At 41.5% G+C, this 14,982-nt stretch overlaps 1 protein-coding gene across 4 annotated transcripts in view; it reads left to right on the top strand.

Annotated features, from left to right (window-relative positions):
• grm8a (glutamate receptor, metabotropic 8a) overlaps positions 1-14,982 on the top strand; it is a 283,521-nt gene that overhangs the window by 230,011 nt on the left and 38,528 nt on the right. For all 4 annotated transcript variants that reach the window (XM_030046271.1, XM_030046272.1, XM_030046273.1 and 1 more), the window contains exon 7: positions 12,772-12,911. In XM_030046271.1, coding sequence (XP_029902131.1) covers positions 12,772-12,911 — 140 coding nt within the window. The remainder of the gene's footprint in view (positions 1-12,771; positions 12,912-14,982) is intronic.

Here is a 14,982-nt window from a genome sequence, read left to right as displayed (position 1 = left end):
GCACAACCTTGTATGTGCAATATCACCTTTCCTGGCCTTACAGCACTCCTTTATTTTGAATGCCTCCACTTTTTCACCCTTTAACATTCAATACAAGCTGGGCCTATACAGCTAACTGGCTGGTGAATAATGAATAAGACTGAATGTAAGCACTGGTCAAAAATTAAAACTCACACAGAGCCAGCTGGCAGACTTAAAAAGCAGACTTTTTTTTTTTGCACATTTTCCATTCATACATTCAATAATTCACACTATGTACAAATGCTGAACTTTGTATCACAGCACCGTTTGCTAATTCATATTTTTGCCCTGTTCTTCTTTCATGTATTATACAATTACTTGCTGCTGCAACAGGCCAGCTTCCCCAAGAGCATCATTCAGATTCTTTGTAATATAGTCTTAAAGTAAGAATAGGCTGATATACAGGCAATCAGGCCAAAAATCAGACACAATAGATGCACTCGACAGGGAGACACGCGTGCAGACAGACTTAAAAAAGAACCCGGTGTGGAAGCTGAATTGAGATAGAGGAAGTGAAAGACAGGAATAATAATTTGTTATTGCATATCCTAAAACTCTAAGAAATCGCACGCATCTATGCAGCTTTTGACATCAAATATATATATATATTTTTTGTCAGGAATCTGTTGTTGATGGAGATTAGATTTAACCAGCTGCAACGTGATGCTGTGTCCGCGAGAGCCAGGGGAATACACACCTAATCTTCTGGCAGACAGCTACGTGGGGGGTGTGTGTGCGCGAGTATGCGCGTGCACACACACACACACACTCAGAATTTATTTATTCTGATTCTGTGTTTGTGCTGTAAGGGCATGATGCTCCATGTTGGGAAGGTGGGCTAGGTGAGGGAGAGGGTTGATTGGATGCGTAGAGGAATGTGCTGGAAGGGAGGGATGACTGATGGATGCTGGGTGATGGATGGATGACGGATGGATGGGTGCAGGCATGACATAGGGAAGGACAGAGGGAAGAAAGTAAAGTAGTGATGGATGGATGATGGAGGGCGGAGGAGAGTGGAGATATTGACTGAGCTGCTGGTATACTGGGACACAAGTGTGTGTGTGCAACCAAGGGTGTGTAATTTGTACAGATGCCTCTTTAAAGGCCAATCAATACGCAGAGATAAGCTCAATAACCTGGAAATTATTCATCTCTGACTCTCTCTGTCCTCTCTGTACACTTCAAAAATCACCATCTTAACATTTATTTAGGCTCATATTCAGTGTTAAAAGCTTGTTTTTCTTCAATCAAGTGGAAAAATCTGACAGCGGGGTGAAATAATCCTGTTTGTTTCCAATGGTAATCAACATGTTTCCAGAATTTTCTCAAGGGCTGTGCAAGTGTCATTTTCTTGATACTAGTGAGCTGACCTGCCTTATTCTGCCTTGTTTCAACACATTTATACTTGTTCCCAGAAAAAAAAAAAATGGAAAAAGCAGAGCTGCATTTGAAACAAGTGAGACTATCTCTAGTTATGGAACAATATTGTTTTTTTCATTCTACCTACAAAAGCCAATACAGATAGAAGCTTTTGTATGAATTGTACTGCAGGTGCAAAGCAGATTCAGCTTTTCAAACAGGCCTGTCTTTAGAAAACTGTTTTGCAAACTTAAATTTGCAAAACACTTTTACAAGACCATGAAAGTCTGCAAGGCCATGCCAGTTTGGTTCGACAGTTGTGGCCCATAAATGACACACCGCTTGAGTAAAAGGTCACAAAACATGGTTAATATCATAATACGCCTGACACTGGCAGACCGATATTGCTTTTTAAAGTTAATGCCATCCAATGTGATAGTGCGCTGATTTATTAGTTCATCCCTGGGTATCTCATCCCACGGGCAGATTTTTTTTTTTTTTTTCCAAGATTTTATCACCAGATATGAGACTAAGTGATTTGTGAAGTGATTTTTGCAGTGCATGTAAATTCTTGGCAAGTTGGTATGTAACTGGCTGTGAACTTGTTTCTTATTTTGTTTCTGTCTCCCCTCCTCCCACGTCACCTCTCTGCAAATTTCGGTGTATTTTCAACCCTCTCATGCATTTGCTCTCTCTTTTCATCAGCCTGACAGTGTCCTTCTATAGATATTTTATCCCATTCTTTATCGTTCTCTCTCTCTCTCTTTCTCTCTCTCTGTTTCTAATATTTCCTCTAAGCCTAATGGGATCCGTAGTGCAGAATGCAGACCACAGATTATATTTAGCCTCAATTACAGAGTCAGAACACAAAGTGGGGGTTCCTCAAATTAGTTTCCTAAATGACTGGAGATTGGCATACAAAGCTTTGTTGTGCGCTGAAGCAGTTTGGAAAATGCAGGCTTTTCCAGCAGGGTGTGTGTCTGTATGTATTATGTGTCTCTGTGTTGGCCTGTCTGTGTGAAGCTTTTTTTTGTTGCTCCATCTTCCGCTGTATCTCTATACACTGTGTGTGTGTGTTTTTGTCTTCCCTCTCTCTCTCTCTCTCTCTCTCTCTGTCTCTCTCACCTCCCTCTCTGTCTTCATCTCACTCTCACCCTTTGTGTTTTCTGTCCCTGTCGCGCTCATCAGCTCAACGGGAGGCAACACTAGCCGGGGCGTTTCATCCCCGTTTACAGTGAAGACCACTTGAGTCTGGAGCCTCTACAACCCTCTATTTTTTTCTTTTGCCTGCTCCATTATCTCCTGTGCTTCTCTCAGATAAAATATCACATCTTGTTGCCTGCTTTATTTTCTCCTCAAACACAAGGCGAGGCGACACCAGAGACGCTGAGAGGGGAGAGAGAGAGAGAGAGAGGGATGGTTTTGGAGCGAGGCAGGGAGATTGGGGTGCTTTGGAAAGGAACAGAGGAAAGGGAAGGGAGAATTTTGGAGATATGGGTTGGATGAAGAAAGGCTGGGAGGTAAGGAGGGATGGAGGGCCGGGAGACGCTTTGAAGAGAAGAGGAAAGGGAGACAGCTGCTGTAGGAGGAAGGAGGGAGGAAGGGTTGACCGCGGGGAGTGTTTTAGAGCAAGAGGCGAAATCTGCCTCGCAAAAAGCCGTCTTGGGAAAGGAAAAAAAAAAAGAGTCTGGGGAGGAGACGGGTGCAGGAGTAAGAGAGTTAACCAGCTGTTGGGTTTCAGTTAACTCCTCTGCCACAGACTGACAGCGTTTACTGTATGCGGGATGAGTTCAGGCCTCGTTATTCCTCCCTTCCTGTCATTTCTCATTCGCTTTTTCGGCGTTTGTGTCTTGCTTTCGCTCTCTATCTCCCCTATTAGCGGTGTAGATGCATGACAACACAGATGGGAGCCTGTTGGCAAAAAAAAAAAAGAAAAAAGAAAAAAAAGCACACACACAGACACACACATGCCGGCCACACATGCACACAGACGCATGTTTTATTAATGCATATTCCAACGTGGTCTTTGCATCTCGCCGTCATGAACATTTAGTCTCTGGTGTGACGACTTTCTCCTCATCCTTATTGTTGAACGAGGCGAGGCTGAGGGCTTCTTCAGCAGCCCTTTTTTGCTTTTTGTGCTCTTCCTCTCTTGTTGATTCCTTTCCCTTTCTCTCTCCCTCTTCTTCTGTCTTGTTCCATCTGCCTGTTTCTATCTCTGTATCATACACACGCGTCTTTTAAGGCTTTTTTTTTCCAGCCGCCTTGCGTGCTGATATCCCCGTGTACTCTGCACTTCTCTCCTTTTTTGTCATCCTCCGTCTCTTTCTTCTCCTCTCATCTCACTGCTTTTGTCCTTTCTTCTGTCAAGCGAGAAAGTTTGGAGGCATTTTTTTTTAGTTTTTCCAGCTGCCCCGCTATCTGATATTCTCTGATATTCTCCCTCTTTCACCTCTTTCTCCCCATTTTCGCTCTCATTTAAGCCGCTCTGTCTGTCTCGGGGTCTATCGCTGTCAAACAGACGGGTTTTGATGCTTTTCCCACCGACCTGCTTATTCCCCCTATTTCGTTTCTGTCTTTCTCTGTCACTCACTTTGTCTCTTTTCCCCTCTGTTGCTCTCTCTTTTCTCAGCCTCCGCTTCTGTGTCTGTTATGCTGCGTAAGGGCTGGAGCTTTTGTTCCCTCATTCCTTTTTCTGTCTTTTTTTTTTTTTCTCTCTCCAGCTGTTTCAACTCAGAGGTGTGTGTGGCACAGAAAGTATTTGAACTTAGTGGCAAAGCAAATCAGTTCTTGTAGCAGGCGATGACATGACAACTTCCACTGCAGATGAGAGATAGAATGGAAACATAATATTTTGTTTTATTTTATTCCTTTTTCTTTTCCCTTTATTTATTTATTTGGGATGCTATTTTGTTGATCCTTGAAGGGAAACTGTTCCACCTCCTCCACATGGAAGCTACAGGGCTGTGCCTCTGGTGCAGGTGTACAGGGAGGCTGTAACTTGCTCAAGGACACTTCAGAGGGGCCGGCGCTCGATGACACGGATGGTTGAACTCGTGGCCTTGTGGTTGAGGGATGGTCTCACTACGCCGCCCAGCTGCTCCTCACCCCAAAACATGGGGAGTTAAACAAATCCCATCATGCTCAGGCAAACTTAAGCTCTCAAACACATGCGCACACACAGACAATGTGACACTATTTCATGAGTTTTAGCAGAAATACAGATTAACCCTTCTCTTCATTCATGAACTGCTCAATCTGCATGTCTAATCTCCAAAATAAAAAAAAAGGCAGCTTAAAACCCTGCCTGTGAATAAAGATTATACTCACACATGAGTGTACAGACAAAAAAATGGAGGTGAGAAACTGCAACAACTTTAAAGTCCAGCATGCACACATGCTACAGCATAAAAACTTGGATTACAAATGTGATATCTAAATGTGATAAAATGAACAAAATGGAAGTACAGAACATTTTACTTGTATTAACATAAATGAATATACCTTGTTAATCTGTCTGTGGGAAGATTAATCACAAGTAATTTTTACCATTATTATTCCACCAGGCAAAGCTGATTGAGCACAAATGGTCCTTACATCAACATAGTTGTACAAATTCACACCTCAGAGGTTTGTGAGTACAAGTATTGTTCAGATAATGATTAAACAGCTGTACTGGAATAATTTAGGGTCAGTTGTCTTGATCATGAGGGTCTTGATTGTACTTTTTCATGCTGGTCTGGGATTTGACCTGGAAGTAGTCTATTTCAAGACTGCTTCCCTAAACTATTGGCAAACTGTTCCAGTAAGTTAATAAAAAAAATCATGACATGAATTGGTGGCAATTTGCTCATACACTAAGCACGTACGCTGTTTTGAGATAAAAATGTTACTTTGAGGAACTGCTGTTTAAGGCAGCATTGATGGGAATCATCAACTTGGCTGAGAAAGCTTCTTGGTCTAGTCACATCGCTTGGCTGAAACCATCATTATGTAATATTCAATGCATCATGGTTTGTTCACAGGAAGACGTAATTGGCCGACCATTTCCTCAGGAGGTTGCAGGATGACCCAGTCAAAAATAAATAGACTTGAAATAGACTTAATTTTTATTTATTCATTTTTTTTCTCTAGTTTAGTTTCTGAGCATGAATAAACCCCGAGGCCTAGCTATGGCCTTGTGAATAATTTCGAATATTTTGAAACGTTTACTGGCAAGAGAATGACATGTTGAACATGTGTTGGTACCATGAAGCAACTGAACCTTTTAACCGTTCAGATCCTTGAACATCTGTTTTCTATGCACAGTTTTATCCGTTGTGTGCAGACTGTCATTTTAATTTCCTCCATGACCCAATTTTTTAGACCCAGTTCAGGGGGGAACGGAGAATTTGAATTTTTTGAAGTTCACAGTGTTTATTGATTTAGAACATTATACTCCAAGGATATGATGACCATTTGCACAGATATTTGTGTTGCATAAGTTGTTGCCAGGATGTTGAGGAACACCTTAGGAGAAAAAAAAAATCACACTTTGATTTGGTATTAAAAAACCTTTTGACATTCGGAGATTTCTAATAATTTGCATTTATTGCCGACTGAATGGCAAGCATACTGTTCTGGAAATTGCTCAGAAACTCCCCCTTATTGCCAATAAACCTTGGAAAATCATACATTCTCTGAATGCCTAGGTCTGTTGTCCTAGGTCTCTAGCCGTTGTAAAGTTGTTGGTTTGTAAAGTTTCATGAAGCTGTGATCATCCTAGAAGTCACAATAGGTCAGTTTCTACAGTGGCGTCAAACATGGTCTCACTACAATATCTCAGCTTCAGTCACATGCAACTTCAGGACTGTTTAGGTCCAAATCTGCAGAAATACACCCTTTTAGAACAGGCCAAAACAGAACATATGTCCTGCATGCAAACAACTGCTTGGTTTTTGCCCCAAACTGCATGGGATTAGCATAAAGTGGGCATATCTGTAGAGGGGTGACCCGTGGGTATCCATAGAATCCATTTTCACTTCGATATGTTGATGTCTTTGAAAAATTTGGAGCATAATTGGCTATTATCTAGCTTTAAAACTGAGCCCTCTACAGCCTCTGAAAGACGGTATGTCGACAGGTTATGATGAGATGTTCTGCAGTGCATCATTTTGCTTTGAGGAACTTTGCACATAAGAACTGCCCGCACAGGTTGAGATGGAGGTGTGTTGCTAAGGCGACAAGCAATTCATTTGTTTTTCAAGGTCATGCCTATTGAAGCAGGAAGCTGTGAAAATCTACATGTCGATTGCTCACTGTTGCCACACGGATGACACTCAGTGTGGCTAAAACACGCTCAACACACTCTGGGGGTTCAATCACTTTTTTTTTTTTTTCCCCTGTTCCTTTTCTCTGCTTGCCTGTATTCTGCCTACTGCCACTGACCCAGCAGGCATTTTGTATGAAAATATCCTTAATTCAAAAACAAAATGACTGAAAAAAATGAACACAAATCTAAATAATTGATTGCAAATGAATTTGCAAACTCTGTAAAACTCCACAGGCACCTGTTGCACTCTTTGTTTTAATGATGAGCCCTCATAACAGGCAGCTCCTCTGCAAATGTGACATCGGGTAAACAAAACAAGACCAGAGTGGAAATTCATTAGGCTGCTAAACCTCTCCATTCATCCACCTCGCCAAAACATTATTCAGCACTGATGAAGGTTTGTCAGCTACCTGTTTTTCCAACATATCAGCGAGGTGCTGCCAGCTCCTGTCATGGGTAGTGAGTGAGCATTTGTGGTAATTGTAGGTGCTTTTAAAAGTGAACGATACACCTTACTGAGAAATTGCCAACAAGCAGCACAAACGGTGCTGTATTGAATAATCATTTTCAACCCAAGGAAATTGTTGCCTCCACAAAAACTGAAACAGCTTTTTTATATATATATAATTTGAAGTAGCTGTCACCATATCCGCTCATCTCCTTGAGTAACTCCGAAGAGTCCAATCTGATTGGTTAAAAATAAATACAGCAGTAAGTACAGTTGGCTAGTGGTGAAAGGTGACAATAGCTTATCACCAGGTGAGAAGGAGACCAGAATTTTTGGGATGGTGGGGATCAGCCTAATCGGAGCAATAACTAGCTACTGTTCAGGCTCAAGTCAACCTGCTTAATGGTTGCGGGCACTGGACAACTTTGGACTGATAGGCTAGGGTGTGCCAAAAAGATTCATAGGCCTCTACCAAACCTCAGATTTTTACAATCCCCCAAAAGACCAGAAACGAGTTAAAAACAGTTTTACAGTTTATTTTTCAGCAATAATAACAAATAAATACTCCAGGCTCACAAATAATTTGTCTGAGGGAAGGTGACTATCCTCTGGCAGGACTCCAATTCATCATAGATAAATCACCACCAGGGGCATAATATTGAACATGTTACTGCAAATCAGTAACTAGGCCAAATCACTCAGGACTATTTAGTTAAGTGAAGCCAAAGGTCTACAGCTAAATCAATGGATCAACCAATGCACAAGTGATCATAAAACCCACTACACAAATCCATGTAAAACACATGAGCACTTTGTGATAGAAAATCTTTCATAGTGGCCTACTTCCACACTTCTCCAACCCCACTCTACATCGCCCAATTAGTCTAGTTCCCCAGAATGATTAAACACTATCACAGTCAGTTGCCCACTTCTGAGATAAAATGACACACAGAAAATTAAAATATAGCAATTACATCTCTGCAGTCTATATATTGCGCCCAGAGCCAGTTGGATCGCCACCTCCGATGTGTGAACCCAGCGGGGCGAAGCTCGATGACGCACTGCATGGCTCTGAAGTCCAGTCAAGCAGGAGGGCCAGCTGGGGAAAAAGAGAGAATGGCGATCAGTGGACAGCTTAACATTGGTTTCAACTCACTCGTGCGTAAATGTGGGTCTCTGAAGGACTGTCCCTTTACGCTAGGAGTTAGTAAGTAATGTTTCCAGGTAGGAGGCGATGTGGCAGGACGGTGATCCCCACTGGATTAGGAGAGGCAAGTTGGGGGTGCATGTAGCCCTGCACATACCCTGCAGCAGGGCCACGGCGTCTACCTCCATCTTTTAGCCCCTCTGCTGCTCAACAGGGGAGCCTTGATTGCTGGATTCACCACACCTCAGGAAGAAGCACAGAAAAGGAAAAATCATGCCCACCCCAATATTATTCACGTCCAAGTCCCAGTTAAATCCCCAAAGTCACCGTTCTCTCAATTAAAATTCCAGTTCAGCATTTTCTCACAATGTCGCCCCACTTTCTTCTATCTTTACACATGTTACACAGTGATAAGTAAATGAAGATCATTATTTTTATATGCATGAAATCTTAGCTACATTAAAGATTGTCACAAAGGATGGATGGAAGGAAGGAAGGAAGGAAGAGAGGGAAATATGAGGTGCCAAGGAAGGAGATAAAAAGATGAAGCAAAGGAAGGAGGGAGTGAAGGGGAAAGTAAAGAGGGAAACAAGAAACAGAGGGAAGGGAGGACACAAGGAGTGGAGTAAGGAGAGCGGAACAAAAAGGTGGGAGAGGAAGTGGGAGAGAGACAGGGAAGGAAGGAGAGAATGTTTCAGAGATGGAAGGATGTGTAATGATGTAATGATGAAAGAAAGAAGTGATAGAGGGAGGAAAGTTATCTGGGCTAGAGGGACAAATGAAGAAGACCGGATGAGAAAAAGCAAAAGACAAATTGAGACAGATAACTTTTGAGAATGAAGTGAATGAAAGGAGAGGAGAAATGGATGGGAGAGATGAGATAGAGGAGGGAAAGCAGATGCAGCGGTTGTATATTAATATCAGTCTGACGAGCAGCAATATTTTCTCCTGGCTTGATTCATTCTCACCAAGACGAGGCAAAGAGAAAAGCCCATCTGCGTTTCCTGTTCTATCATTTGGCACAGACGGAGGGAATGAGAGAAGATAGGCAGGGTGAGAGCGAGCGGTAAGGCGAGGAAGAGCGAGAGAGGAGTTAAAGGGGACAGAGAGACAGATATGGAGGGAGGGGATGAAGAGAACAGAGGGAGGTGGAGGGAGATTAAGAAGGAGAAGGATTGAGAGAAGGACAGAGAAGTGGTTGGAAGGGGAAAGGAACAATGAGAGAGAGAACAAGACAATAAAATGAGACTAATAGTAAAAAAAAAGTCACTGCTGCTCCGTCCCTGTTGCTGCAGCACGACAACATGTAGATAATTGGCTCCTGGCTGGTGGAAAGACATTGCCGCTTTCATATAAAAACCTTGTATCTACAAAGTCGGGGTGTGTTCACACCGCTGCCATGAAAGCATCACCACCTTTTTTGACAGTAAAAACAATGGGGAACAACCACACTAAGGATGAAAAATGCCCGCTTCGGAAAAAGTCATGGTGCCCCGGCTTCTTTGGAGCGCTTTCATAAGTTGAAAAAAGTTGGGTTTTTAGAAGAGGGTGTGTGATGTGGATTGCTTTTTCTTTTTGTTTTGTTTTTTTGTGTGTGTCAACCACTCACAGCGAAGGGGACAGACAGTTTTGGTGGTGTTTTCACTGCAGCCCCGCCCCCTCTGACTCATCTGCCTTCATTATCCCAGACAGCACAGAGCTCGCCCTCCCACTTTTAACAAAAATACACCAAAACCCAAACTGCTGGTCAGTAGGAACATACATGCACGGATTTATTGTTTATTCATGTAGTCAGAGGAAAAAAGTAACTGTGTACATTTACTCAGGTACTGCATTTAGATAAAGTTTTGAGTAACTGGAACACGTATTTTCAGTTTGGGAGACTTCATACTTTTTTCTCCACTACAATTTCAGGGAAAAATTGTACTTTCAATTGTACTTAATTTATCTGATGGCTGCAGTTATTAGTTAATTTGCAGAATACGGTGTTTTTGTTGTTGTTTTTGTTGTTTGTTTTTTGTTTTTTTGTTTTGGGGGGATTTTTTTTGGAGCTGCCTCTGGGACTATTTTTTAGCAAAATGCACGAGGGGATCGTAAAATAACCTTGTCAACCTGTTGGTTCATTTTCCATGTTTCATGTTATTGATTTTCCTTATCATTGTCATCAATATTTTTTAGTTAGTTAGTTGGTTAGTTAGTTAGTTAGTTAGTTTTTATTAAAATCTCATTACTTCCTTTTCCTGGTGCAAAACACTGCATCTTCAAATGACAGGGTTTTGGGGAACCAGAAGGTATGAACAAAAAATTTCAGCTACTAAAAACTCCCTCACTCATCTCCTGTTGGTTTACTCTTTTGAAGGTTGCCTCTCTGTGTTAAGCCCTGCGCCCCCCTCAAGCTATTTCAACATTAAACACATCAAATTAAGGGAGCAAAATGCTCTGAAAACACTGTTTGATTGTGACTTTAAGTGATGTACCGCGAGCAACGCAAGGCAACATGAAGCGGAGACAGGCACGTAACATAGTTTGGTGTTCAGCTGTTACAGGGAAGGTTTGAGAGTTGAATGTTAGGAAATATATCAAAGTTGGAGCAATCTCCTAGAGTGCAGTGACATAAGTGTGTGTGTCAAAGTGTGTGTGTGTGTGAACAGGAAGATGAAAGTAGTAGGGATAATGGGTACTGTTGGAGGTGTACCGTTTTCCACAGAAATGGACCTCATTTATAACTTCTGCTAACAATGAGAGGTGGGGACCTTCACCTCCATCTCTCTGTGGGCTCAATCTGTTCCTCTTCCTCTTCCTCTTTCCCTCACACATTGACTCTCTTTCTTCCCCTCCGCACTGTAGCTCAATTCAAACATGTTCTCTCCCTCTTTTGCCCCCTCTCCTCTCTTTTTTCTCTCATGCACTCATGTTCTCCATCATCTTTCACTCTCTATCACTGCATCCTTTATTTCTCTGCATCATCCTGTCTTTCCCTTCTTTTTTTTTTCAGTGATTACTTTTCTTGCTCCGAGGAGATGCCATGCTGTTTTCTGCATTTGATATTTTACATTCCCATGTTATGCCTCAGAACTGCAATGTCGCTTTAAGATATGTTGTTTTTTTTCCCCTCTTTCTTTCCTTTGGAGCACATTTCTTTTCTTTAAGACACAATTTTTTTTCTCATCCCACTGATCCACTGATCTCTTTCTTTATTTTCTTCCTCCCAGTCTCTTTTCATTTTCTCTAATTTTTCTTTTTTTTCTTCCTCTGGCCCGAATAGGCAATTGTTATTCTAAAGGTATATCCTTCTCGCAACATCCCACAATATCTATGACTAACGGCCCACAAGTGGAATTTCCATAACGCAGTGCTTTATCCACATGTACATTGTAATTGGATTTCCTTTATGCTACACTGGATCCAGCACTTTGATTTGATTGCATCACTACATAAAAGAATGGAGGCAAGGAAGAGCAAGAGGGAAAGGGATAAAAGGTTTGTGTTAAGCTTTATGGGAGATGAATAGCCCAAATAATATGAGACATGTAACTTATCCATGCGTGCACAAACTCAATCACACCGCACACCTCAACAGCCGCACAATGTACACACACGGGCTCACACACGCACATCGTACAGAAATAACTTCATTCATTTTTATAGACTTTTAATTTTTAGAATTATTTTGGCTCTTGACCACTTTAGATGTTTTTTCTTTATTATCTTATGGTCTTAGATATTCCTTTTTCTCATTTTTTGGGGGGTTCGTGTTTTTTAACTTTATGTATTTTTGTGTTTGTGTTGTTACTCCTTTCACTGAGGCACTTTTTCAGACGACTGCAATATAAATAAAATGTATTATTACTAGTAACAATACTTCTTCTACTGCTACTGCTACTACTACTGATCATCATCATCATCATCATCATTTATGCATTCTTATATTATCAGATGTTGTATAGCTTGCAGTATTTTCTAAAATGAAATATCTTTGCTCTTAGCTAAAGTGTGGTATATTCACTTTCAGAGAGGATGGTGATGCAAGCATGACACGCCATCTTGCAACTGTATACTACTATTTTTTAACCCCCAAATTTTGTGGCATTTTGACTTGGTAGTATCTTTGTGTTTCATGGCATGAATGCATTAAAGTGGTTTTCATTGAGAAATAGAACTGAGGGCACTGTGTCCTCTGTGGGTGCTTCAGAAAACAAACCAAAAAAAGCAGACTTGTACAGTATGTGTTTATTTCTGCAGAATAAAAAAAAAAATCAGCTGCCGCAGTGGTTCTCTGCAGGATCCATCTTCCCATATCATGTCCAATCAACAGGAAGACTCGACTGTCAACAAACTTTGGCATTGCTTTATGTTGCCAAATTGAATTTACTCCCGCGGTGTTCAATAAAAATGGAGATGCCAGGATGCAAATCAATATGTTTTCGTAACTGGATCAGGTGAACAAGTTGACCCTCTTTCCAACTTCTGCTGTCTTTGTTCCAGGAAGTGCAGGCACTCCTGTGGTTTTCAATGAGAATGGAGACGCTCCGGGACGATATGATATCTTCCAGTACCAGATCACCAACAGATCTACTGCCGAGTACAGAGTCATTGGCTCCTGGACCAACAAACTACACCTGAAAGTGAGTTTTAACACACACACACACACACACACACAGACACAGACACTAACCTTATATAATCTGCTGCAGGGCAATATAAACTTGTAAATTCAGTATGGGCTCTTGCCTCGAGAATATCACAAATATGAGAGGTAATCAGTCTCTTCAGATCATTCAGTTCAAATCAAATTAAGTCTGTTGAATAAACAAGTGCACAAATATAATCACTGAGTGCATACAAGATAGTCAAATCACAAAATGATCAAGGAAAGGAAATAAAACAAACCAAGACAAATCCACCTGATAGCGATGAAAGGAATCAAATCATCAAGGCATGAACTTGCCAAATGTAATTACATGATGAAACGGTTTCTCACTGATTAACATGGATCTACAGAGGGAGGTTGTGTGGAGCAACATGTTGATATTAAGTGAAGTGATGTATTTAAGGCTGTATGTATGTAAGAAGTGGCTATGATCATGTGTTTTGCTGGCATTCAAATCCCATTGACTCCCAGTGTCAGGAAAGGTCAACAAATCTGAAAAAAAGTGTCTGATAGGACTTGGAAGAAATAATTTTGTTTTATTTTGTAGTTTTGTTGGGAGACTAAATCCAACTCACGACAACGGAGGTCATCTGCTTCTATGAGTTCTGTGCTGTTAAGGCAAAAATGCCTTTACAATAATTTATAAACTGTCTTTTGACCTCAGTTGTTCGTTGCAGCTTCTAAAGCATTATCAAAACGCCCAGGCACTACGAGAGCTCAGCCCCATTTTGAGTGGCTGTCTTGAATGAAAAATCCCCAGTTATTGGACTGGATTTGTTTGAGTTATTGCTCTTGTTCACAAAGTGGAGTCTGAAATTGGGGATTTCACAGGAACAAAAAGTGTGGATCTTTTTTCTTTCTTCTGAGTGATAGGTCCCGTGCAGAGACACACCCGTGGCAACAAACTGCTACCGCTAAAACTTGTCCCACATAAAAATACATAGACAACCACACATGAACACACACACACACACACACACACATACTTCCATTTATACATACACACAAGACACTGTCAGAGCCAGAAGGAAACCTACACATACACAGAAAAACACACAGACATACCAGCAAAGCAAACAGAAAGCAGACAGAAAATCTGTTTGTCTCTCTCTGTCTCACTTACACACACACACACACACACACGCACACACACAAACACACACACTCCTGAGGCTCTGTGGAGTACTTGGTGTTATAAATCCACTCAGGACTTCATTAGAAAGGCCAGATGACACATGAGAAGACTAATAGATGCATAATGCCTCCTGCCTGATGGACGGCCTGGGCGACTGATTGAGAGAGAGAGAGGAAGAGAGAGAGAGAGACAGAGAAAGAGAGGGACTGCAGAAGCAAAAACAACACTGCATAGTTAAGACACACAAGATTGTGCATTTTGACAGATGATAAATGAACACATTGAATTGTTGTGCAAACCCTTTTGTGATTGCGGGCACAACCAAGGAGAGGCCAACATGTAAATGTGAGGCGTCAACAATGGGACTTTTGCTCTTAAAGCTGCAGCATGGACCTTTCCAGCTCTGTATTAGTAGTTTCCTTCTTATGGCCATAAATTAAATGCTATTTGAAGAATACACGCCTAGGTCCCTCAGGGAAAAGCCTTTCAATCTTAATGTGCAAAAGGAAAACGAGGGAATTTCGGGAGTCATGGAATCACCAGACAAGGTCGCGCCACGCTATCATTTTAGTTCTGCCATTCTAGTAGAAGTTGTGAAGTGTGGTTGATGCAAAACACAGCACCAAAGGCCAACTGCTAGTTGACCTTTAGCGATGTGAATGTCACCACAGACAGCAGCTCTCCGTGTCCGTGGTAATGTAAAACTCAAGGAGATTTATTGGTGTGTGAGAGGCGTAGTGATCATTGAGACATTTGCCAGTAGATTGAGTACAGCATATATTTATTTATATGCGAAAGTTATGTGCTGTATAGCTTCAATGGCCAATAACAAAAACACTAGCCGTTTTTATAGACTGGATCCTTGTGTGGAAGTGATATTGAATGACGGTTGAGATTTGAAATAGTCATT

The sequence above is a fragment of the Myripristis murdjan genome, chromosome 23 (assembly GCF_902150065.1).
Source record: "Myripristis murdjan chromosome 23, fMyrMur1.1, whole genome shotgun sequence".
NCBI classification, from domain to species: domain Eukaryota; kingdom Metazoa; phylum Chordata; class Actinopteri; order Holocentriformes; family Holocentridae; genus Myripristis; species Myripristis murdjan.
This window is presented reverse-complemented; position numbering and strand designations above follow the sequence as displayed.